This window comes from Phoxinus phoxinus (genome assembly GCF_949152265.1).
Source record: "Phoxinus phoxinus genome assembly, chromosome: 3".
Classification (NCBI taxonomy): Eukaryota; Metazoa; Chordata; class Actinopteri; order Cypriniformes; family Leuciscidae; genus Phoxinus; species Phoxinus phoxinus.
The window spans coordinates 43851685-43877630 of NC_136878.1; the positions used below are offsets into that span (position 1 = coordinate 43851685).

Below are 25946 nucleotides of genomic sequence, written 5' to 3' on the forward strand. Positions count from 1 at the left end.
ATTACATTAACGTTATTTTAGTTTACCATAAATGCTTCTACACTTTAATCTTATTTCAAAGACAATACAAGTAATTATTAAAAAACATGTATTTAAGTCTTATTTTAGTGGGTCAAAAAGGCACTCTGAATTTCAATTAATATTTTCTATTATTTTTATTTTATCTTTATTTGACAACTTTTAATTGTGAATAACATGCAATTACAAGTCCTAAAACATTACATTCAGTTCAGGCTTAAAGGATTAGTTCACTTTTAAAATGAAAATTGTGTCATCATATACTCACCCTTAAGTTGTTTCAAACCTGTATGAATTTCTTTCCTCTGCTGAACACAAAGGAAGATATTTAGAAGAATGTCAGTAACCAGACAGTTTTTGGTTCCCAATGACTGCCATAGTAGGAAAAAAATATACTATGGCAGTCATTGGGAACCAAAAACTGTCTGGTTACTGACATTCTTCTAAATATCTTTCTTTGTGTTCAGCAGAGGAAAGAAATTCATACAGGTTTGAAACAACTTAAGGGTGAGTATATGATGACACAATTTTCATTTTAAAAGTGAACTAATCCTTTAAGTATATTTGTTTAAAGTATCTTATGTCCATAATTTATACTAGTAATACAAATATGTTTAATAAAAGTAAATTAATAAAATAAATTAATAAAAGTATGTTTTTACAAGAGTCTGATTCATTGTGAAACTTTTTTCAAGTGTTAGTTCAATGAAAATTATTATTTGTTATAAATAACTCACCCTTGTTCTAAATCTGTATTACTTTTTTTTGTTTATCCTATAGGGACACAAAAGATGTTCAGTAGAACGTCCATGTTTCACTTTTCATACATCAAAAGTTTGGCTCCAAAAAGGACAAAATGCACCATAAAAGTTTTCCATGTGTTTCATGCCCTATATTTCAAATGATCTGAACCGAGGAGGTTATAATACTTGCAGAAATGCATGTCTGAGCCTGTTTACCATATTCGATGTGCTCTTTATGTGCATTGATCAATGTTTATATGTGAATAAAAATGTAAATTAAATCTGTTCATCATATACATCGATTCTGTCTCTTCAGAAGACTTTTACGGTCTTTTTTATGAGATTTTTAAAGTCTCAAAGTTTTGAGAAATAGACATTCAGTGAAGGGACGTATTCAAAAATATATTCAGTTTTGATTCGAAAATGATCAAAAGTCTTATGAGTTTGGAAAGGCATGAGGGTGAATAAATGATGACAGAATTAAAAAAATGTTTTTGACCCACTTAAGTAAGACTTAAGTACATCTTATATCATTTCACTATTGATTCACTAAAGACTATTATTGTCTTTGAAATATGGTTAAAATGCACTGCTGAATGTAATACAAGCATTTATGGTTACCTAAAATATACTTTAATGTAATTTCTATATATGTAATTACACATTTGTAATGATGAAGTTGCAATTTCAAAATATAAAATAAATTAATTCACGTTAAATGTAATGTTGATTAACACACTATAGTTTAAGTTATAATCAAGTATTTTACATGTGCTTTAGTAGTCAATGCATCAAAATATGTGTAGTTATTTAAAGCATGACAAAACATGATTTGAAAGAAAAACTTTTATTTTTGACATAAAGTGCAGTTTCATTAATATATTATCTGCAAGTACAGCTTTTTAAAAAGAACATAGGCCTACTTAAGATTTGAAGTAGGCCTACACTAGTGCACGAGTGCACATTCAATGTTGAATTTCATTTGTTTATTTCCCTGTGTGTGTGTGTGTGCGTGCATGCGTGTGTCTATACAAGGGATGGAGTCAAAATCAGCCCCCCTGAGACCCGGTCACCCAGACCAGAACCCTTGAGGTCCAGAACTAGACCCAGACTTAACGCTCTTTACACATTTATGTCTGTGTTTTAGTGTTTTCAGTTGTTGTTCTAGCTCCTGGGTGTTAACAGTCATGTTAATGAAACAGATCTGTTTTATCACATTAAGCAAATTAATCTTATCACATCCTTCTCACAGGCATATGGTGACTCATATTTAACTGCATCCGATTTTTTTTCCCAGTATAATGTCATGGAATATCTTCCAGTCTCATTCCTGTCCTATATCATTAAACACACTCCTCCGTTATGTCTGCTGTAGCTTTAGACATTGCATCACAGTATTGCAGATATCACTGCCCCAGCAACAGCACTGTGACTTTTAAGTTAGTCAAGCGAATATCTGCTTTATACTGTCAACTCTGGAGAAACTCATGTTGCTATAAGATGCCTAGATCACATTTTTGAAGGGTGAGGAGTTCCAGGGAATAGACCTTAAGTGTCACCGGCCCACCGGTGGGCCCAAAGTCATTACATATTTAAAATAGTAATATCCTATACTAAACCTAAACTAATCTTGACAAACTATATACCAATTGAAAGGTTTGAAAAATATATATTTTATATAAAATATGAATAATAATTTTTTTTACATTGTACATTTTCATAAACTCAAACTTCTATAATTTTTTTTTGTTTCACTTTCTTAATTTATTTAAATTCTACAAAAATCTGACAAATGTCTTCTTTAAAACAAGGCCAATTTTATATCTATAAGCATTCTTGAATTACAAACATTTAAGTTCGGAATGTGCATTTTCATGCCTATTCAAAAAAAAAAAAGGAGGGGGGGGGGGGTGACACTTAAAGGGTTAAAATGCATTCTGGAACATGGATTGATCAGACATGTTACATAAGTACAACTTCTTTCGATGCTGGTTAGTTTTTTCTGCAGCTACAGTTGCAGTTAACTGAGTTTGAACATTTTTGTGAGATGAGAGACATCTCTTTTGTCTTTTTAATTGATAAACGATATTATTTAAAGGATTGTTCACTCAGAAATTTAAATTCTGTCATCATTTACCCACCTTCATGTCGTTCCAAATGGACTTTTATTGCTTCTGCTGAACCCCCCCCAAAAAAGATATGGAGTTTTAGTACTGTTTATTATTGTCATGGTTATGGACTCTTATTTTGATATTCTGTTTTGTTTTTCTCGTCATGTTTAGTTTCGGTTTCATTGGTTACTGATTATGTCCTCCATGGTTACTTATGATTTGCACCTGTCTCTCATTATATTTACCTTGTATTTATACTCCCTGTTCAGTTTAGGCTACGTTTACACATGGCCGACTATTTTCATAAACGGACATTTCACCCCTCTCCGTTTTCAAAAAACGGAGTGTATCCCCGTGTATATGCCGTCAAGAGCATGCCAAACCTGTAGGTGGCAGTGTAACGAGAAGCTCAAGCCCACGTTAGCCAATCAGAATCCCGAAAATAGTCACATACTGTGACGTCGGCTGCCTCTCAGGTTACATGCAATTGTGCAAACAAAGTTTTCCTAAATCTCCAGTCTGGCCGGAGTTTTTAGAAAGGATCGTTTTCAGAGGAGAATTCTCCGTTTGCGTGTAACCGAAGGGCACAAACAAAGGGAAATGTCTCAGTTTTTCAAAATAACCATGTACATGTAAACGGGGCCTTAGTCCCTTGTCGGCTCTTGTTTATGATTTGTGTGGTTAGCGTTTCTCCTGTGTGGATTCCGATGTTCTACTGAGTGTTTCAGATTTTAACAAATACGGTTTACTTTAATCTTTGTCGTGGGTGCTTACCACTACACCTGACAAAAGAACCAACCTAAAATAAAGATTTAAAAGGACCATGGATATACCAGCTTTGCGCCTCCTCCTCCTGGACCAGGGGGGACATTCCCTTGAGGATCACATGAGTGATTTTCTCGACCTGGTGTGCCTTACACACTATCCTCGATGCACTAGATGTTTTACCAGACTAGCTTCAACGAGCTGTCAAAGGCACGCCTACCTTTGGAAGGTCATCAAGGGACGCTCGCCTGTTATGTAGAGTGGGTGCTGTGGATTTGTGGGTCCCCCCTCAGGGTCTGCGAGGGAGAGTAAAGCCGGGTGCACACTGCGATTTTGACCAAAATTATTGTTAGAGACTTCTTTGTAGCCACCATTTCTATCCTGTGTGTAATGCAGCTCACATTAGAGCTTAGATCGGGACCAAAAAATCAAGCCCGACCCTACCCGAACCCAGTCCGGCCCGACACATTAACTGTAATTATGAGCCCGAGCTCAATTTAAACCCGATTTTTTTTTATATGTGGCCCGTTATAACTGACGTTCTCAACTACAATTCCGAGTTGTTTGAACTAACGTTACAGAAATCTCGGGCCTCCCGATCACCAGTTCGGCACGGTGTTACGGATTCCCCGGCTTCAACTCGCGCCACCAGCCTCATGTCTCCACCTCAGCCTGTCAGCCCGTCGGCTCCACCATGGTCCGTCTCCCCTAGGACTCATCTGGACTCCCACGTCTATCCGGCTCAGTCTCTGTCAGTCGTCGCTCTGTCTCCACCACAAACTTCCGGGTCTCCAGGTGAGCCTCGGCTACTCATTCCTCCCGCCTTGGTTCCCAGAGCCAGTGGCTCCACCCTGGTCCGTCGGCCTACAGGCTTCGCCTGGGTCTCCATCGCCTGGATCTCCATCGCCTGGGTCTCCATCGCCTGGGTCTCCATCTGGATCTCCATCTGGATCTCCATCTGGAACTCCATCGCCTGGGTCTCCATCTGGATCTCCATCTGGATCTCCATCGCCTGGGTCTCCATCTGGATCTCCATCGCCTGGGTCTCCATCTGGATCTCCATCGCCTGGGTCTCCATCGCCTCCGGCTCCATCTGGATCTCCATCGCCTGGGTCTCCATCTGGATCTCCATCTGGAACTCCATCGCCTGGGTCTCCATCTGGATCTCCATCTGGAACTCCATCGCCTGGGTCTCCATCTGGATCTCCATCGCCTGGGTCTCCATCGCCTCCGGCTCCATCTGGATCTCCATCGCCTGGGTCTCCATCTGGATCTCCATCTGGAACTCCATCGCCTGGGTCTCCATCTGGATCTCCATCTGGAACTCCATCGCCTGGGTCTCCATCTGGATCTCCATCGCCTGGGTCTCCATCGCCTCCGGCTCCATCTGGATCTCCATCGCCTGGGTCTCCATCTGGATCTCCATCGCCTGGGTCTCCATCTGGATCTCCATCTGGAACTCCATCGCCTGGGTCTCCATCTGGATCTCCATCTGGATCTCCATCGCCTGGGTCTCCATCTGGATCTCCATCGCCTGGGTCTCCATCGCCTCCGGCTCCATCTGGATCTCCATCGCCTGGGTCTCCATCTGGATCTCCATCGCCTGGGTCTCCATCTGGATCTCCATCGCCTCCGGCTCCATCAGTTGGTCCCCGGGTTCCTCCCAGACCTTCTGCCAAAGCCCCACCCTGGCTCCTCCTGCCATCCCTGTCCGTCACCAGGGATGTGTGTTTAACTTTAATTAATTTACTGAGGTTTAAATATTTTAAAGACTGGTGTCAATGCTGACATTAGATTAGGTTTACGGGTGGGTTAATGTGTAAGGGAAGGTCAACAGTGTAATTATAGACTTAAGTACAGCTGTAATTAAATCCAGGGATTTTTTTTCTAAATATAAGTGCAAATGTAAAAACATATATTAACACCATAAAATAAGAACAAGTATCAAATTATGAATTTAAAGGCCGGAACATAGTTAAAGACACTTTATATAAAGTGAGACCAAAATTTCAAACAGTAATAGTTTACAATGATGATGATGTGTGTCATTACTTTGTTACATCTTTAATTCGGCAAGTGCCATCCAGTTTTCATTTCAGAAATAAATAGTGTTTTCCAGTATTCCACTTTTGTTGGTTCATCGTAACTTTTGGCACTTTTGGTCCAATCAAATAACAAAGTATTTGGCTCATTCATCACACCGGAAATAGAAGGTGTGCTATTCTCTATTTGCACACTATATACATATTTAGTATGCAGAATTATGCCATTCTGCACATAACTCTCTCTTCTGCTCACTCACTCGTCTCGGCCCCCCCCTCTCTCAGCATGTGCAATAATTGGCTATGCTAACTCATTATAAAATACATTAATCAGAATGGGCCTTTTTACGGCTTGTAGACAGACACTGCGCTCTCCCACCACTTCTGTTCATTCTGTTTTCTCTCCTTCACTATTCACCACATTCCTTCAAAATCATTCCCTCTTTCTTTCTTTCTTTCTATATCATTGTTTTTCACTCTTTGTTCTCTCCCAATTTCTATTTTCTCAATGTTGCCTGTGCTTGTCATTATTTAATTTCCACTTTATCTGCCTTCACTCTCATTTTCACATTTGTTTGTTTATCTCTCTCTCTCTCTCTCTCTCTCTCTCTCTCTCTCTCTCTCTCTCTCTCTCTCTCTCTCTCTCTCTCTCTCTCTCTCTCTCTCTCTCTCTCTCTCTCTCTCTCTCTCTCTCTCTCTCTCTCTCTCTCTCTCTCTCTCTCTCTCTCTCTCTCTCTCTCTCTCTCTCTCTCTCTCTCTCTCTCTCTCTCTCTCTCTCTCTCTCTCTCTCTCTCTCTCTCTCTCTCTCTCTCTCTCTCTCTACCCTGTTGTGGTGCACTGCAGTATTCTGAGAGGAGTGTGTCTCTGGATGGTGTTGTGTGCTCTGCATTTCTGATTTTATGAATCTGCCTGATGTCTACGCTGATGTATGATGTGATCATATTCAGTGGGGTCCAAAAGTCTGAGACTACACGTGAAAATAAATATGATGTCATTGCAAATTATATTATCAGCACAAAATTTTTAGTGAGATGTTTACATTTTTTGAAACAAAACAGTGTTTTGAACGCTTTTTTTATATATATATATATTTTTTTATTTGATACATCAGGCTTTTATGACTCATATAATCTGATATAGGGAGAATATTGAGCTCAAACTTGAGGAAGAAAATACACCTTGATATTATTCAGAAGCCCAAACTGAGCAAAAAATATGCAATTTGCAGTTGCTGATATTTATATGGACAAAAAATATGATTAAATTTTGATAGCTAGTAATATAAATCTTTATAAATGTCTAGCTAGCAGACTACTAACATAAAATGCATATCAATTACAATAGTGACTCTATGTTCCAATAATAATTATGTCTTAGTAAGATGATATTTAAATGCTTAATTTTATGATCAAACATGCAATACAACGATTTAGAGATGAGCAAACGTCTGATGTGTCATAATTGATACTCACATTTCTGATACTCAGATTTTTCTAAAAACAAAATGTTTTATTGATAATCAGGTTAACCTACGTTGCTTCAGTCCAGTAAGTGTTCATCTTGGAATATTACTAAAAATATAAAAGTTCTTACATTTACTTCATAGAAATCAGAAAAGTTTCACATCAAAAAGACACGTGAACCACGACCTGAAGTCTAACATTTTTACAATTATATTACAGTAAAAGGCCTTTTACTTGCTAAAAAGTGTGAACTATCAATCAGACGGCAGAAGGCTTGCAGTAGATTGTGTGTAACAGGTTTGTTAACAAAGTTTTAGAGGTCTTTGAAATCCCCACTAATTAAATAGGTTACAGCAATAACATAAGGGTGCAAAAGCACACAATAACACGGATTATACAGTGCTGACTTCACAAACTACAACTGTGTACATGTCTATATAGTGGCTGTGTAAACACATTAGTAAACAGAACAGCATGGTTGTTGCGGAGGCCTGTGTGTGTGTGTGTGTGTGTGTGTGTGTGTGTGTGTGTGTGTGTGTGTGTGTGTGTGTGTGTGTGTGTGTGTGAACAGGATGATTTATAGTAAGGCTTGTGGAAGGAAAAGGAGAATCAGCCAAGATCTCAGCATCATTAACCTCTTTCTTTCACACGAAAACTTGTGTTCATAAGAGAGTGAGAGAAGAAAGCAACATAGTGTGTATGACTTCTAAAAGTCTTCAGCAAATGTCTTTACCTAACAAATAAAGACAATAAAAAGCCTTCACTGATGATGACCAGTCGACAAGTCATTGTCTTTCCACTCTGAAAGTGAAATGCTGCTTCACATAACACAGTCAGAAGCAATCAGAAAGTGGTTTAATATAAACCTATTTGCTGCATGATGCTTATGATGCTGCAGAAACCGAAACCAAGTGATTAACAAAATATACGGTTGTTTAGTCGCAACTGAAGAGATATCACTTGTCTTGGGCACAGTGCAAGAGCCAGCATCTGTGCACATGTGTACATTTGTGTTGCATACGTATCTGAATATGTGTGTGTGGGGTGGTTGGGTTTTGCCAATATTATTAGTAAAACCTGAAAAGACCTCCTGTTGGCTGGGGCCTAAAACGAACGATTAGTTTGTACAGAAATTAAAATGTGTTCATTAAACACTACCTTTCAGAGGTTTGAGGTTGGTACGATGTTTTTGAAAGAAGTCTCTTACATTTTATTTGATAAAAAATACAGTAAAACAGTAATATTGTGAAATATTATTACAATTGAAAATAACTGTTTTTATTTAACAACTCTAATCGTAGTTGTAACTATATTTACAGTTGGCATAATTGTCATTGCGTATGCTGCGTGAGTCCAATACAATCTTCTGTTCGTGAACAGTTGTATTTCATTCATTAATCTGACTATGCATCCGTGCATTTAATTGCCATTGGCTCGTGTGATAGTAATATGGATCTTGGTAGTATTTTAAGTTATATAATTTATTCTATAAACCACTATAAAAGGTATAATTTTCGGCTTTCTCCGGCTCCCTGCACCGTGCATAATGCGAAACCGGAAGTGTCCTAACCGCACACTCGCTCTTCAGAAATCCAAAATGGCGGCCCCGTGCAACTAGTCCATATGCGGATTTGCTGCTCAAGAAACATTTCTGATTATTATTATTAGTCTGAAAACAGTTGTGCTGCTACATGGAAATTTGTACATTTTATTCAGGACTCTTTGCTGAATAGGAATTTCAAAAGAACAGCATTTATTTGAAAGAAAAATATTTGTGAAATTATAAATGTCAATCAATTCAATTAAATGCATCCTTTGCTGAATAAAAGTTAAAAATATATATTTTGTAATTCTTGTCAAATCTTATTGATCCCAAACTTTGAAAGTTATAGTGTATAGTCACTATTTTCCATATCTTTACAATGAATGGGCGTTCGGACATTTATGCCATTCTATCCTGAGCTGTTTTCAGTCAGTTGATCTACTTCACTGGACTCGAAACATTCATCATCCCACTGGAAGTTAAGTTTCAGGCTGTATTCAGCTATCATGGCTTCAGAAAATGTGGAACACAGTGTAAACATGGATTATTAATAATACAAGCAGTGCTTTTGTGTCCTTTTTGAAGCTTGAAAGCCTCAGGCACACAGCAGAGTTATTATAGTTAACTAAAACTTTACCATAAAAAACATTTAACAATTTTTTTGTTGCTTTAAATAAAATTGTCACGGTTGGCTGCAGTAAATCCACAGGAATGAGGAGTGAAGAAAAATGACAAACGAACAATATCTTTATCAAACAGAAAATGCAAGAGCACACTTCCAACTAAACGTTAACACTGGACAAGGAGCTAAGGAAAACTCATGGGTTAAATACTCACGGGAAGATAATCAACAGAACGGGGAACATGTGTCACTCAGAATCAAACCAGGGGAACAAGGAACTAGGTTGCTTCTCAAGACTCAAATTGATGTTTCCTCGTTTCCTCCGTCCTCCGTCCCGTGACCCGGACACTAAGCAAAGGCTGCGTTACACTTGGCATGTACATGCGATCACCGTGATCTGATCAAATCGATCGGATCATAAGCCAATCAGGACACGGTCGTTTACACCTGTCCACATCAAGTGGCTTCTGTATCTGGATAACAAATCGGATCTCGCAAAAAAGAAATAAAAAAAGGATGGTTCCGGTGCAAAGTCGACTTGAAGTGGGTTTTCTTTTAAACAGTTTCCAGTCGGGGGAAATTTTACAAATCTTGCAAAATTAGGAGGATGAAGAGCAAGTACTAATAATGTGGATGCCGTAATGGTAAACGGTACAGAGAAACGTATCCGAGAACGTTGCCAGCTGTGCCGGGGAAAATCCTCATTCTTTACAGAAAATTAATGGTTCTGCAACTTTCGGGTGTGAACTGTGAAGGCAAACATCTCAGTATATTTGCAATGTAGCAACTTCACACACGACTGTATCGCAAAACCATACAGCTCATGTTTACACGGAAACGATCTGAAGAGAAAACGCTAAAGTGGCATTGCGTTATCACTTTTTATTCTGCGTTTAGACGAGTGTTATGGGGGGGAAATCTGCGTGCATATGGTGACGCAAAAGTGTGTGAAATTCGATCTAGTATGCACTCCCGGCGGCTAGGGGGCGATGTGAAGCACTGAAAGTGAAAGAGACGCTGACACTGTTTTTCATGTTAAATAGGTAAAGCTGCTGGATAGAACATTTTATTGAAAGTCCTCACCATGATAGAAAAACGTGTGTGTGTGTGTGTGTGTGTTTGTGTTAAATGCTTAAGTTATGGGGACAAAATCCCACAAAAATGGCAATATCTGAATTCCTTGTGGGGACATTTTTTGGTTCCCATGAGGAAAACAGCTTATAAATAATAGTAATACTAAATTATGTTTTCTGAAAATGTAAAAATGCAGAAAGTTTTGAGTGATGGGTAGGTTTAGGGCTAGGGATATTGTAAGGGGAGAGAATATACAGTTTGTACAGTATAAAAACCATTACGTCTATGGAGAGTCCTCATGAAACATGAAAACCCAACGTGCGTGCGTGTGTGCGTGCATGTGTGTGTGTGTGTGTGTGTGTGTGTGTGTGTGTGTACATGTGAATGTAAACATGCAGCATCGACTGTGAATATTTATTGCATGATCTTCACGTTTTCTTCCCTGCGGCTTTTCGTCATATACATGCATAACGATGTGTGTGTGTCTGTGTGTGTGTGTGATTCAGCACTCTAATGCAGCGCTGTGGAAAAGAGGAAAGGATGGAGAAAGATAAAAATGAAGGATGACAGAGAAAGTGAAAATATTTGTGTCAGCGAGAAAGAGCTTTGCAGTTTCCTCTCTCACCCATTCCTCTCGTGTGATGAATAGATGTGCCTTTTCTCGCTACTTTTTTAGATCAAATTAATGATTCATGCTATTAATTTAGTTATTTCTCACAGTCTTGGCTAGTAATAAGTCAGTATCAATATAGTGAATAGTCCATTACACACACACACACACACACACACACACACACACACACACACACACACACACACACACACACACACACACACACACACACACACACACACACACACACACACACACACACACACACACACTGGACACACTGGACACAAACAAATGCACGGTTGCAACATTTCTATAAATAGACTAGCCGGGCAAACAAAAATAGATGCAGAGAAGAGAAAGCGTGGTTCAGCCGCCTGGATCTAAACACACTGACAATCTGTCTCTTTCTATCTCTCCGTTTCTATTGGACACGCAAGTGAGCAGCAGCTCAGATGAAAAGCAGGCACGGGTGACACATCGCTGATCTTCAACTGGTGTTCATCCGTCTGTAATTAAAGCAGCCAAGGGTGCTACTAGCTTTCAACTCGACATTTCGAAACGTTCACATCTTTTTTATTTAAAATGGTTTTGAACACAGCTCCATTTCCATTAGCCAATATATGCAATCTGATGTTAAGTTGAAAAGTTGGTATATCTATATAAATGTATATATAGGGCTGCAAGTAACAAATTGTTCAGATATCCGATTAATCTGTCAGTTTAATTAAAAAGCCAAATTTTATTTTTTTATATTTTTTATAAAAAGTTATTCTATATCCTGCTCAGTGTTGTTTCCAAACAATGTGTAAATTAAAGGTTTTGGAAACTAATTTAGTGAATAATACAACTGCCCAAAAGCACAGACATACAAACATTCACTCATCTGAACATAGTAATTATATTGCATTTTTACCCCAGTTTACAACAGTAACTTTACTATTACTGCTATACAATTATTTGTGTTTTACATGTTATATGTTTTGCTAACATTCCCATTAAGTCATGAAAACATGAATATTCTCAAAATGTTCATCCCGTTTTTTCCAGTTTTTTTTTCTTAGTTGTGTGAATGCTAGAGAAAACATTAAAGGTCCAGTAGTCGATTTATGAGAAACACTGTTGATAATTAAGATCAACCCAAACAAACACCCTTCCTTTCATCGCTCCGCCCCCAAAATTCACAAACATTCATAAAGATATCTCTTTATCATAATGATTAACGGACAACAAGGAAGAACAAAAATGTTTTAAAATAATTTTGAACGATAGCGTTCTATTAAAGCTACAATATGTAATTGTTTTCGCCGCTAGGGGTCGCTAACCTCGCTAACCTCTTACAATAACACAGGCATAGGTTTATAGTGATGAGCTGAATGATGAGACTTGCTGTCAAGCTGATGGATCTAATAATGTTAATGGATGAGTGAAAACATTCATGTTTTTTAACATTACAGGGGTATGAAGCAGGTCGCGATTGCTAATAAGAGAGATATCACACGCGAGTCCTATAGCTATATAGGGCTATATAACATTAATTTGTTTTATGTACATTTGCTCACCTGTCTTATAAAGTATGTGCAAGAGCGGTGTCGCTGTCAAGTCGTGACTCGTAAAGCTCTGTCAAGTCCAAGAAGTTTGTCACGGACGCTAGCTCTCGGCATCTCGAAAACACCACGCCGATATTTTTTATTTTTTTATTTATTTATTTATTATTACAGGGACAGTGCATATTAATAAACATTTCTGCCAATATGCCAGAATTAGCCAGAAGGCTATTTTTCATCTGCAGTCCCCGGACAGATGTTAAAAGTCACCCTAAAGGAGAATAAAATTACATATAAAAAATATATAAAAAAATTTGTACAATACATTTAGTAAGAAATCGAAATACAGCAAACCAACAATCAAACAAACATCTGACAAAGACATAACATATACACACACACAAGGCAAGAAGCCAGCAATGGATAGAGCACATATAGAAATGTGTTAATGTTGACAGCTCTGAAATTCAAGAAGCCATTTCTTTAAATGGTTCTTAAATGTACAATATGTGTTTTGATTTCTGATGATTAAAGGAATGCGGTTCCATTCAGTAGCAGCTCGAACAGAAAAAGAAGTATGACCAAATACACTTTTTCTAAAGGGAATGACACAATCTCCCCTCGCTGCACCTCTGGTTCTGCTATGATCAGCTGTACGGATGTTAACAAACTGATGGAGTGGAGGGGATGATAAACCATGAATAATTTTGTATAGAAGACATAGATTTGAGTATTTGACCATGTTTTCCCAGCTGAGTAATCTATGTTTTAGTAATATTGGACAATGGTGAGAAGTAATTGATCTCTTATCCAAAATTTTAACTGATCGTTTATAAAGTGACTGCAGGGGTTTCAGTGACGTAACTGAATACGTCACTGAATATTGAGCCTCATTTGATTAGTTTTCCTTTTTTGTACCAGAGTCTGCTTGCCATGGTCCATAAAGTTTGAACGAAATAAGAACAGCGTGCCGCTAAACGTTACGCACTACGCAGTTGTCCACGTCTGTCGCCATGGTTACGTCATGGCTATGGCAGTACGAGCGGAAACCGAGGATAGCACGGATGTTGCGTCAATGACAGGCAAAAAATTTTTTAGGGACGGGCCATTATTTAAAATAGGAATTTCTCTGAAATAAAAAATCTTTGGAGACTTTTGGGATATTGTAAGTACACAACTGCATAAAATATATCACACTGTGCAAGTGACTTTTGGATATTTTATTACAAAATTCTTACATATTGTACCTTTAACACTACTGGAAGAAAGTTTGCTCATAACTTTGAGAGAAACTTCAACCTTGCCAGAATGTTAGAGAAAAGTTCTGAGAACATTCCCTGGAATTGTGTCCATTTGTTATTGGAATATAGTATCATAACTTTTACTATATCAGGTATTTTTGGTATACTTTCAGGTACACTTAATATGGATTAGTAGAAGAAAAATAATAAGGATTGGAGTACTAAATACTCTTTCTTTCTCATCTTTTCTCTCAGGAACCTTGGAAAGTCGGGTCTACGTGTTTCTTGCTTGGGTCTTGGTGAGTATCCAGAGAGTCGGTCATTTATTTAAAGCGGAAGTATCTATTTTTTCCATGCTAAAAATACTTTAATTTAACCCAGTTTACTCTTGTGAAAAAGAATTGTGCTTAATTGTATTGAATGTGCTCTTCAAATCTAAAAAAGTATATTTTTAAAAACTGGACTTGCAGAAAATATAATGTTAATTAAATAAAAGGCCACTCCTATCCATCCTTCCCACTTCTTCATCCTTCTCTCTCGCTCACTCTCTTTCTGTTCACAGGCACCTGGGTGACATTTGGATCTCAGATCTCTGACGAGGTGAACTGTAATGTTCAGGATATATTTTACGTTACCTCACACGATCAGCTGCACGATTAATCGTTAAAAGATCGCGATCTCGATTCAAACACCCACGTGATCTTATTCCAAAATGACAATGATTCGGCTATGTCTATTAAACCTTTGAAATAGAGTAAATCACCTTTTGAAAGTACCTTCAAATAAAGATGGTATCGATGCCAGTAGGTGGCGACAAGTGACATTAAAAAAATATATTTTTCATTGAATCATTCATTCAAACAGATTTTTTTCAAATGTTAATTCAAATGAATTACATATATTTTTAAATCGACTACAGCAATTGACCCTTCGCATGGAGCTTGATTGACAGGTGATCTGCCCAATCATACTTCGCCATCCGCCATTTTGTCCGACAATGCAGTCAGGAGAGTTAGTAGATTAACATGGGAGGATTTGAACTTGAGAAGCGGAGTGTACCGACGTCTTTCCGCGGTTAAAACAACATTCCTTCTGATGTTCATTCATGTTTATTTGATGCTATAAATGAACTAGAAGGAAGAGATGATCGGTTCACGAGCAGCTTTAATTGAGGCGACACAGCGATCTGACAGACACATTAAAGAGCCACAAAACGGTATTTATTGTTTAAATTTCTTTAAAAAAATTACCAAATTTGAAAGGTGAAACTTTGTTTAATATATTTAATATCAAAAGTAACCGAAAAGTAAGCTGGTCTGTCCTGTCTGTCAGTGTGTTGTCAGTGTCCTTTCTTCTCCGTGATGTGTCTTTCTCTGCGTGAGAACATGGTGTGTGTGTGAGAGCGGCGTAGCTTGTCGGACATAGCGACAGTAACTAAGGAGGGCGGGCCTTTGCGAACGGTCAATTGACATTTTGTCAGAACCTTGAGTGATTTAGTCCCTAAATGTTATTTTGTTTACTTGTCTCTTCAGAATCGTGGGAGAATCGTGATCTCTATTTTAAACGAAAAAAAATTGTGATTCAATTTCTCAATTTATCCAGAATCGTGCAGCTCTATTACTTCCAGCGTCTTTCTGCAGTGTAATTTACAGATGAAACTCGAAAATTTTTAATATCGTGCAAAAGTTCATTTATTTCAGTAATTCAACTTAAAAGGTGAAACTAATATATTATATAGACTCATTACATGCAAAGTGAGATATTTCAAGCCTTTATTTATTATAATTTTGATAATTCTGGTTTACAGCTTATGAAAACACCCAAATTCAAATTTAGAATATTGTGAAAAGTTTTCATAAGCTGTAAGCCATAATTATCAAAATTATAATAAATAAAGGCTTGAAATATGTAATGAGTTTCTATATAATATATTACGTTCCACTTTTAAGTTGAATTACTGAAATAAATGAACTTTTGCACAATAGTCGAATTTCTCGAGTTTCACCTGTACATGCTTAAAGAGATACCGTTTCTTTTGTTCAAACAAAAGAAACTGATGATTCTGTCATTATGTACTCACGCTCATGTCATTCCAAATCTATATGACTTTTTTCTACAATGGAACATAAAAGAAGATAATATGGATAAACATTTTGTTGTTGTTGACACAATGGAAATCAATGGTAACCAAAAGTTGTCTACCAACATTCTGTTCCACTGAAGAAAGAAAGTCATACAGGTTTGCAACGGCACAGTAAATGATGAGATTTTAAACCTTAAAAGGAATATTCTTCTGTGTATAACACAATTTACACTGCATTTACAGCATCATTACAGCATCATTACAACTTGTCAAACACAGTGTAAAATCAAAGCAAAGAAACAACTTCACACTCACGATAGGGAACGGCATCGCAAACGTAAAACACACTGCATGATCATCTGCATGAGTTTCAATTATTTTTCTGTGGTAACTGAAGCATCTTTTGCACCAAGAGCATTCATGTAAATGGCCGGATCTCTGTCAGTTTATGCATGTTTTCTTCTGTAGATGGCAGAGAGTCTGATGACGATAGCCTATGAGAACGGAGTGAATCTGTTCGACACAGCAGAAGTCTATGCTTCAGGCAGGTACGATCGATTCCCAACAATATATCGGATAAGAAATCCCATGTACTTTTTTCTGCTGTTCTGTACTGGACCACATGTGTGGATTTTGTTCCTACCAATACATTTCTGAATGTGTTTTGTGAAAAAGAAGTGCGAATATGCACTTGTAGTGTCCTTCAATTCTTGAAAGTATATATATATTTTACTCGTACCTGTGAATAATATTATATAATATTAATGCTAAAAAGACCACTTACATGTACTTAAATAGAGTACACTTTCATGAAAGTACATTTTAAATCCTTCATTTTTTTGTGCTTTAAAGCACATGTACTTGATTTTAATTTTAACTTTAGTGTGCTATTCAATTTTACATTTTATATATTACTAAATTGTAACTTCCATCATAAGAAATGTTGAAGTGAATGACATACACGTTTGAATAGAAATGACACTAAAGTATTTTTTAGTTTTAGTTAACCATACATGCTTGTACACAGTACACTTTAACCATATTTCAAATATAATAGCAGTAATTATGACATTACAAGTAAAGATGTAGGCTACTTACTGTAAGTCCTACTCAAGTGGGTCAAAAAAGCAATCTAAAGTTCAGCTAATTGCATATAATATAAATATAAATAAATAATATTACCCTGGAATATAAATCTTAACTATAATTCAATTTAATTGAATTGCAATTAGCATGCAATTAGGTGTCCAAACACTTAAAGGGATACTTCAGGATTTAGCATTAAGCTTTGTATCAGTAGAAAACCTGTAGTATTACCTGTAGACTTTTAGTGATTTTCCTTCATGAAAGTTACAATGATACATATTTTTTTGTTTTAATATTTGTAATGTGTGGTAACCGTTTTATAAAAGCAATAAGGTACTCGAGGCTAGTGCTGTATCGTGAATAAGTCACTTACATAATTATATTCTATATTCTTAAAGCCACAATATGTAATTTTTTTTGCCGCTAAGGGTCGCTAACCTCTTACGATAGCAAAGGCGTAGCTTGATGACACATAAGCGGAGTTATGGAACTTGTCGTCAAGCCGATGGATCTAATAATGTTTATGGATGAGTGAAAACATTGATGTTTTTATCATGACTGTGGTGTGAAGCAGGGCGCGATAGCTAATGAGAGACAGATATCAGCGCACACACACACGAGTCCTGTGATATAAAGGAATAAGGACATTTAATTTCTACCCAACTACTCACAAGTGCTGAATTACTAGTTACTCACACAGGACAGTTTATTAGACGAATGAATCTTGTGAGGTAACGCAGCGCTGTCTCACTCGCTCTACACGATCACACTAAACTGCATTTGATTGTGTTGAAAGTTATAATGTTATTCTGTGTTAGTTTGTCTGTATGAGACTAGCAGTAAGCTACAGTAGATCAACATTAGAATAACATACAGATCATATTCTAACATTTCATCACGTTGAACTATAACATTGATTAGTTTTATGTACATTTATGTACACAAAGTATGCAAGAGCGGCGTCTCTGTCGAGTTAGTCACGGACGTGGAGCTCTCGGCGTCTCGAACACGCCACGCTGATGTTGATCCTCGCTTTAGTTCTTCTTTTGTCCCAAAGTCTGCTTGCCATGGTCCATAATGTTTGAACGAAACAACAACAGCGCGAACGTGCCGCTAGACGTAACGCAGCTGTCCACGTCTGTCGCCATGGTTACTATGGCAGTACGAGTGGAAACCAGGGATAACGCGGATATTACGTCATTGACAGGCGACAAGTGAACAGAGACGAGCCATTATTTAAAATTGGAATTTCTCTGAAATTAAAAACTTTTGGGAACTTTTAGGATATTGTAAGTACACAACTGCAGGAAATATATCACACCGTGCAAGTGATTTTTGGATATTTTATTACAAAAATCTTACATATTGTATTGTAAATCTTACATGTTTTTTTTTTTTATTGTTAAATTTTTTTTATAAGAGGTTGTTTCTTTTTACATCTCTTTCTGACTAAACAGAATTGAGAGCTGAGATCTGTATTTGTAGGTAGTGTTGTTGAACAAGAGAGAGAGAGAGAGAGAGAGAGAGAGAGAGAGAGAGAGAGAGAGAGAGAGAGAGAGAGAGAGAGAGAGAGAGAGAGAGAGAGAGAGAGGAGAGAGAGAGAGAGAGAGAGAGAGAGAGAGAGAGAGAGAGAGAGAGAGAGAGAGAGAGAGAGAGAGAGAGAGAAGGAGGGGAGAGAGAGAGAGAGAGAGGAGAGAGAGAGAGAGAGAAGGAGGGGAGAGAGAGAGAGAGAGAAGGAGGGGAGAGAGAGAGAGAGAGAGAGAGAGAGAGAGAAGGAGGGGAGAGAGAGAGAGAGAGAAGGAGGGGAGAGAGAGAGAGAGAGAGAGAGAGAGGGAGAGAGAGAGAGAGAGAGAGAGAGAGAGAGAGAGAGAGAGAGAGAGAGAGAGAGAGAGAGAGAGAGAGACTCCTGCCAGCAGGGTTTAGCTTCAGTCCCAGTTAAGCGTGTGTGTTGGAGCAGACTGGAGCTGCTGAACTCTGCAGGATGGAGGCTCTCCATGAGCAGGACTGGACAGTGCTGGTGTAATGTGATATAACCGTAGTTTGAAATAAAGGTTGTGTGACTGAACAGCTGTTAGTAGATCTTCGTGATTATTGGAGGGATTATACGAACACGCTCATCGTCAGCATGTGTAGATTACATGAATCAGCTCTGAGAATCCACATGTCCTGTAGTGTGACATGCTTTACTCCATATAAAACTGTCTTCAAACTGCTAGTTCTTTTATAATAATTATAAAAGCTTTTTTTTTACCTGCTATTTATTGAATATTAAAAAATCCATACACTATAGGACTGATCACAAATTAATGTTGATCAAATATACACTGCATCTTAAATGCATTTTAACAAAAATGATATACAGTAATACTTTAATAAATGCATGTGTGTGTGTGTGTGTGTGTGTGTGTGTGTGTGTGTGTGTGTGTGTGTGTGTGTGTGTGTGTGTGTGTGTGTGTGTGCGCGCACGCGCATTTACACAGTGACAAAGTTGAATCTTTTCTAATCTAATATTCAATCTAAAGTATGCTATATAAATTTTAATCTAAAATCTTGATGTTCATTTTTAAAAAAAAGTCCACAGAGATGCTACCCAACTGCATTGTGTGTTTTGTGACTCATATTAATAATTGAAAAATGAAAGTGTAACTTTGCCAATTTTGCCAACGCGCTTTGTATTGTTACAATGTCGGTAGTATATGTAAATAAACCATGTTCACGTGTACACGGTGTTATTGTGGACAGAGAAATTCACTCTAGGGCTTTCGTCAAAACTACAGATTATACTTTCACATTTTTTTTGTATCCCCGCCACGAACAGTCGGATTGACATGAAATAACTCACTCCTGCTAAACATTTAATGTTTGCAATCTTACACCAGGGATCAGTACAAGTTAACACCTTTAACCCCTTAAGCGACCCCCCCCCCCCCCTTTTTTTTTAATAGACATGAAAATGCACATTCCGAAATTAAATGGTTGTAATTCAAGAATGTTTTGGAATATAGATGTAAGATTGGTCTTGTTTTAAAGAAGACATTTGGCAGATTTTTGTAGAAGTGAAATAAATTAAAAAAGTTAAACAGACAAAAAGTTTGAGTTTATGAAAATGTACAATTTTAAAAATGTAATTATTCATATTTTATATAAAATATATATTTTCAAAACCTGGAGGACTCTAAAAATGCAACAAAATCAAAGACAAAAATCTGAACAAGTTGTGTTTCAAAGTAGACATCCCATTCAGAAGTAGTATTGGAAGTTCGGCAGATTTTGAGTTGAATTCAACCTCTAAGAAACACAGAAAGAACACGTATGTGCATTATAGCTCGCTGCCACATCACTAATGCTGAATCTATTATTTTCTTTATATTTAAAAAAATTTCAGACCTTTTTTTCTAAAAGAATTGAATGGATGCTATCTTTTGAACTCTTGGCATGAAAACAAACTGAGGTTTCTACCATTCTTTCATGATTTTTCATGTTCATCACGATTTCAAAATAAAGTTCTGAACACGCCTTAGGAGTATGAACATTCTTGTTGCAAATTTATAAATTACGGCTCCTCTGTAATTTATTTTGAAAATCAGTCACCAAATATGTAAACTAGAGATTGTAAGTGTACAAATGATATAGTTTGTCAAGATTAGTTCAGGTTTAGTATAGGATATTACTGTTTTAAATATGCCTATGCCAATATAAGAGGGGTTATGACTAAAAGTTTGCTAATTCCTACTAAAGCGAGGAGGTGTTTGACTCAAGCGTATAGCAGACTGGTGGGAGTGGGCTTGGATGGCAACATCCAATAATGCTTAAAAGCCCAGTGCATTATGGGTGTTAAAGTTTTCCTACCTATTTGGCAAAAGGGAGGGAAGACAACCGCCTTTATTCTGTTTTCTCTTGCCAGGTGGCACCGATAAAAAAAAAAAAAAATCGGTAACACTTTACAATAAGGTTCATTAGTTAACATTAGTTAACTACATTAGTTAACGTTAACTAATAATGAACTGCACTTATACAGCATTTATTCATCTTTGTTAATGTTAATTTAGACATTTACTAATACTTTATTAAAATCTTGTTAACATGAGTTAATGCACTGTGAACTAACATGAACAAACAATGAACAGCTTTATTCATATTAACTAACATTAACAAAGATTCATAAATACTGTAACAAATGTATTGTTCATGTTAGTTAATACATTAAATAATGTTTAATAAATGAACCTTATTGTAAAGTGTTACCAAAAAATCAAATGTAGGCAGCCAAGTTTTATTGACAACCCTTTTGTGAAGCACCTCTTTTAAACATTTTTAATCTGTTTAAGAAATAGTCAATGCTGTAAAATGAATGTCTATTAGCCAGTAGCCAGCTAGCCAGGTCACTTTTAAATGCAGGGTCACTACACAAAGCATGTCTTTCCATTTCACGCTTCCAGAGTCCTGCGTACAGCGGGCATCTGGCCGGCATACGGCTCTGGTGACCTACATCACCACTTACATGCTCACACAGTCACTTCTGTTTTCACATCAGCTCATTTCAGGAATGTGCTGACATTATAGGTTTTTTTTAAAGAATCTAGTGAATTTGTCTCACAAATTGAACTAATTGAATCAAACTCGCTCCTGTAAGGCACCGTACATTTCAGACATTAGTATCGCAAATAATGCAAGAAACCTGGATAGAACATTCCTCTCTAATCACAAGGTCATTGATTTACCTGTACACATACTTTTTATTTCATGTTAAAAGCTTTTTTAGAAAAAGTCCCCCTGTAGTCAATATTTGTATTCCTTAAAGCTCATCTTTGATCACCAAAATGACATATTTAAATGTTTTTTCCTTGAGTACCTTAAAATATCTTGAATGTAACTCGACACTCTTGCGTCATTTAGTATACGTGGTTCTATGAATATGCAAATGATCCCCGCCTCCACTCACTCACTCAACTCAGAGATCCACTGGTTGACGATCACACGTTGATCTGATTGGTTACAAGGTAGTTTTGTGACGTCAGAAACACCAGCGATTTCAAACCGTGTTTTTGAGACTGTCTTTGGTTCACTGCAGTTTTAAGCAGAAAATACTCAATGCTGTCGACTTATGAATTTGCACATGGTTTTAAAGCATATTAACACCACCACATAGACATATAAACAACATTAAAAGCTGGCGTTTCACCACAGGGAGACTTTAAGAATATATTTAAGTGTGAACTGAATGTAATGTTTTCAACACTTTATTGCATGGTAATTGAAATTAAATGAAAATGTATTATCATTTATAAATAAAATTTTTATTAAATGCATTTAGATGAATTTAAGAGTGTTTTTTGACCCACTTAAGTAGGAATTAAGTACTTTCTTTTTTTTTCACAAGGGTAATGGCAATCTAAGCCATTTTTCGTTCTCTGCCATTTCCACAAGAGTGTTGCACAAAGGATTTGATGCTTGAATCCATAACTTGTCTTGTAAAGCTTTACATTTTCTTTGTCTTGTTACATTATAAAACAGATCAAACTCAGAACTACTTCACAATTATTCACGTTCCAAAAACTCAACTCGACTTTTGTTTATAAAGCACTTTCAAAACCATTAAAAAGGACAAAAGTGCTGTCCATAAGTAGTAAATAACTCTAAAATACATAGAAACATAAAAATACCATCAATACATAACACCAAGAGAATCAAATAACAAATCACTCACAGTTCTCAGATCTAATTAAACGCCAAAAACACACATTAGCCTTTTCCACGGTCAGAAGACTGTCCAGCATGCACCAACCCTTCTTTCTTCCTTCTTCTTCTTCAACATCGTTACGCATGCATAACATAAAACTAGTCAAGGTCACGTGATACGATACAAATAACACAAAATATAGATTTATCAAAAACATAATCACTCTTAATATAAGGAAGAATATTACAAAATTCTAAAAGGAATCACAAGGTCATTGGTTTACCTGTACCTTCACTTCTTATTTCATGTTGGAAGCTTTCTTTTTCAATGTTTTATTGAAATATATATATATATATATTTTTATTAAATCTGCCTTTAATAAGCTATCATTCCCATGCACAAGCAATGTGGGACAAGTTACATGCTTAAGTTTAATAGAGTTTGCTCACATCCTGAACCCAAAGCATTAGAAATAGTAATAGTGATTCTTGTCTTAGCAAGCCGTCAGTTAAACAGCGCTGGTCTGAGCGCGTGCAGAGCCGAGGCACATGATTCATGTGTGCTTTACCAGTCCTTCACTCCCAGCCTCTTCAGCACTCTCCTCTTGCTCTCGCCCCTCTCCCATTTCTTTCAGTCTCAGTCTTTTTATCTCACTTACAGTATAAATACGAATTAATATAATGAAAACATGGAGAATAAGAAATAAATGAACATGTTGTGATATTTTTGATTAATATAATATAATACAATAATATTTAACATAATATAATATAACATAATATAATATAAAATAATATAATATAACATAATATAATATAAAATAATATAATATAAGATTTTAAAAAATATATATGACCATTTTAATATATTTATGTGATATATTTAAACAGTTTTGATTCTCAGGTAAAAATAAAAAGTGCTTTAAGGATGTTTAGATATTTCTTTTCAAGTTTAGAAATAATAATTTTCAGATTTTGTGTCCTTTTTTTCTGCAGGGCTGAAATCACTCTAGGCAACATCATTAAGAAGAAAGGCTGGAGGTATCCTGTTTATTCTTATGCTTCTCATTTTGAATTAATTTTGTGGTGTACACTTAGTTTGAGTGTACATATTCTTCTTCTCAGACATTAATCAAAAAGTTGTTTCAAGATTTCTTCCTGTGCTCTGGGTTTTGTCAGGTTGAGTTCAGAGTAAATGTGGGTGTTTTCTGGATTCAATGGAACAAAATTATAGGACAGGATTATGCTTGATCTCACTATAATAACCACCCCAAAAAAATGTGTTTCAGACGGTCCAGTTATGTAGTAACGACTAAGATCTACTGGGGAGGACAGTGAGTATCTGTTCAGTTCTACAATCATATAGTTTAACATGAAGAAATCAGAATAGTGTCAAAATGAACATATAAACAAAAAGTAATTTACAAATGACATTTATATTTGCAGATATGTGACCCTGGACCACAAAACCAGTCACATGGGTACATTTCTTTAAATTGAGATGTATACATCATCATATGAAAGTTGAATAAATAAGCTTTCCATTGATGTATGGTTTGTTATGATAGGACAATATTTGGCCGAGATACAACTATTGAAAATTCGGTAATCTGAGGATGCAAAAAAATCAAAACATTGAGAAAATCTCCTTTAAAGTTGTGCATTTATGTTCACGATTGTGTTGCATTCACTCACAAAAACACATGTTTTATATATTTACGGTAGGAAATTTACAATATATCCTCCTCATGGATCATGATCTTCATTTATAATCCTAATGATTTTTGGCATAAAATAAAAATCAATAATTTTCAATAAATTTTGTTAGCTATTGCCACAAATATACCCGTGCGACTTGTGACTGGTTTTGTGTCCCAGGGTCACATATAATATATCATTTATAATAATGTTAGGTCTGTCAAAACGATTAATCATGATTAATCACATCTAAACTAAAAGTTTTTGTTTATATATGTGCATGTACACACACACATATATATATATATATACTCTATGGGCCCTATTTTAACGATCTGAAACGCAAGTGTCAAAGTGCAAAGCGCAAGTAACTTTGTGGGCGGATCCCGGCGCTGTTGCTATTTTCCCAGCGGGATAAATGACTCTTGCGCCCGACGCAAATCTAAAATGTGTTGGTCTGAAGTAGCTTCATTACTCATAGGTGTGGTTTGGGCGTAACGTGAAATAAACCAATCAGAGCGCCATCTCACATTCCCTTTAAGAGCCAGCGCGCTTGTTCCATGGCGGATTGCTATTATAACGGCGGGTTTGCCGGCGCACGCCAGGAGCGGTTCACTGCCGAGGAAACCGACGTTCTCGTCAGGGCCGTAAAACACAGAGAAGTGACATTGGGGATGATGGGAGAAACCCACCCAAATTAGGTTCGGTTAAACAGGCGTATAATTTGGGTAAATGTGTAGCCTAATCTAGATTTTTTTTTTTTTTTTATCTAGATAGATCTTTTTCACATCTTCACGGACACAACAATGATTTCCCTCGTGTGTTAATATTTTTCCTTGTAATAATGTATGATTTGCAAAAATGAAAACTGCTGCATCTGTTTATATTAGAGAATCAAAGTGGATGCGCGTTAACATTATAACGGGTGCAAAATAGTAGCCTGGGAAAACCCAGACCCTCTCAGTTGTAACTGAGTAAGGGTCTGGCAAAGCTCCATAGACAATTCATTTCCACAGGGGCGTCACCAACGGACGTCGGAAAGATCTAAAACCAATCAGAGCGATGAATGACATGACGTATGCAGAGCGACGGAGAAACATCTCGAGACTCTCAGCAATTCTCTGTTTGTGTTAACGAAAATGACCATTTTAAATCGCTTGAAACAGACGCGATAGCTGATTCGAACGAGTGATGTTGTGATGTTCCACGGCGGCATCCATCTTTGTAATGTACAAAATCTGCGTCACCGTCTCTGCTCTGTCGTCATCGTGTAAAACGTTTCTGATTGGTGCCGCGATTTCGGCGGATTGGAAATGGGTTTCAATGGGCTCTTTGCCAGACCCACTTGCAGAGCAAATCTAAAAGCAAATCTGGGTTTTCCCAGGCTAGCAAAATAGGAATGATACATGCGTCGGTGTTTAAAGTCAATTGCGCTGGGTGCAAGATAGGGCCCTCTATGTGTGTGTATATGTAAATTAATGTATTATACACACACACACACACACGACACCCTTATATATATATATATATATAATATATATAGATACACATTATTGACAGCAGTAATATATATAAATATCTGTAAAATTGCTCACATTCTTTTTTTACATTTATTAAT

General features: G+C 36.8%; 1 protein-coding gene across 2 annotated transcripts in view; it reads left to right on the forward strand.

The window, feature by feature from the left end:
* The window catches only part of LOC306995458 (voltage-gated potassium channel subunit beta-2), a 62442-nt gene that overhangs the window by 26054 nt on the left and 10442 nt on the right, over positions 1–25946 (forward strand). For both annotated transcript variants that reach the window (XR_013796857.1, XM_079607075.1), the window contains exons 3-7: positions 14038–14081; positions 14345–14382; positions 16334–16413; positions 23627–23671; positions 23920–23964. Coding sequence is in view for 1 of the 2 variants with exons in the window: in XM_079607075.1 (XP_079463201.1) it covers positions 14038–14081; positions 14345–14382; positions 16334–16413; positions 23627–23671; positions 23920–23964 (252 nt within the window). In the remaining variant the exon portion in view is untranslated. The remainder of the gene's footprint in view (positions 1–14037; positions 14082–14344; positions 14383–16333; positions 16414–23626; positions 23672–23919; positions 23965–25946) is intronic.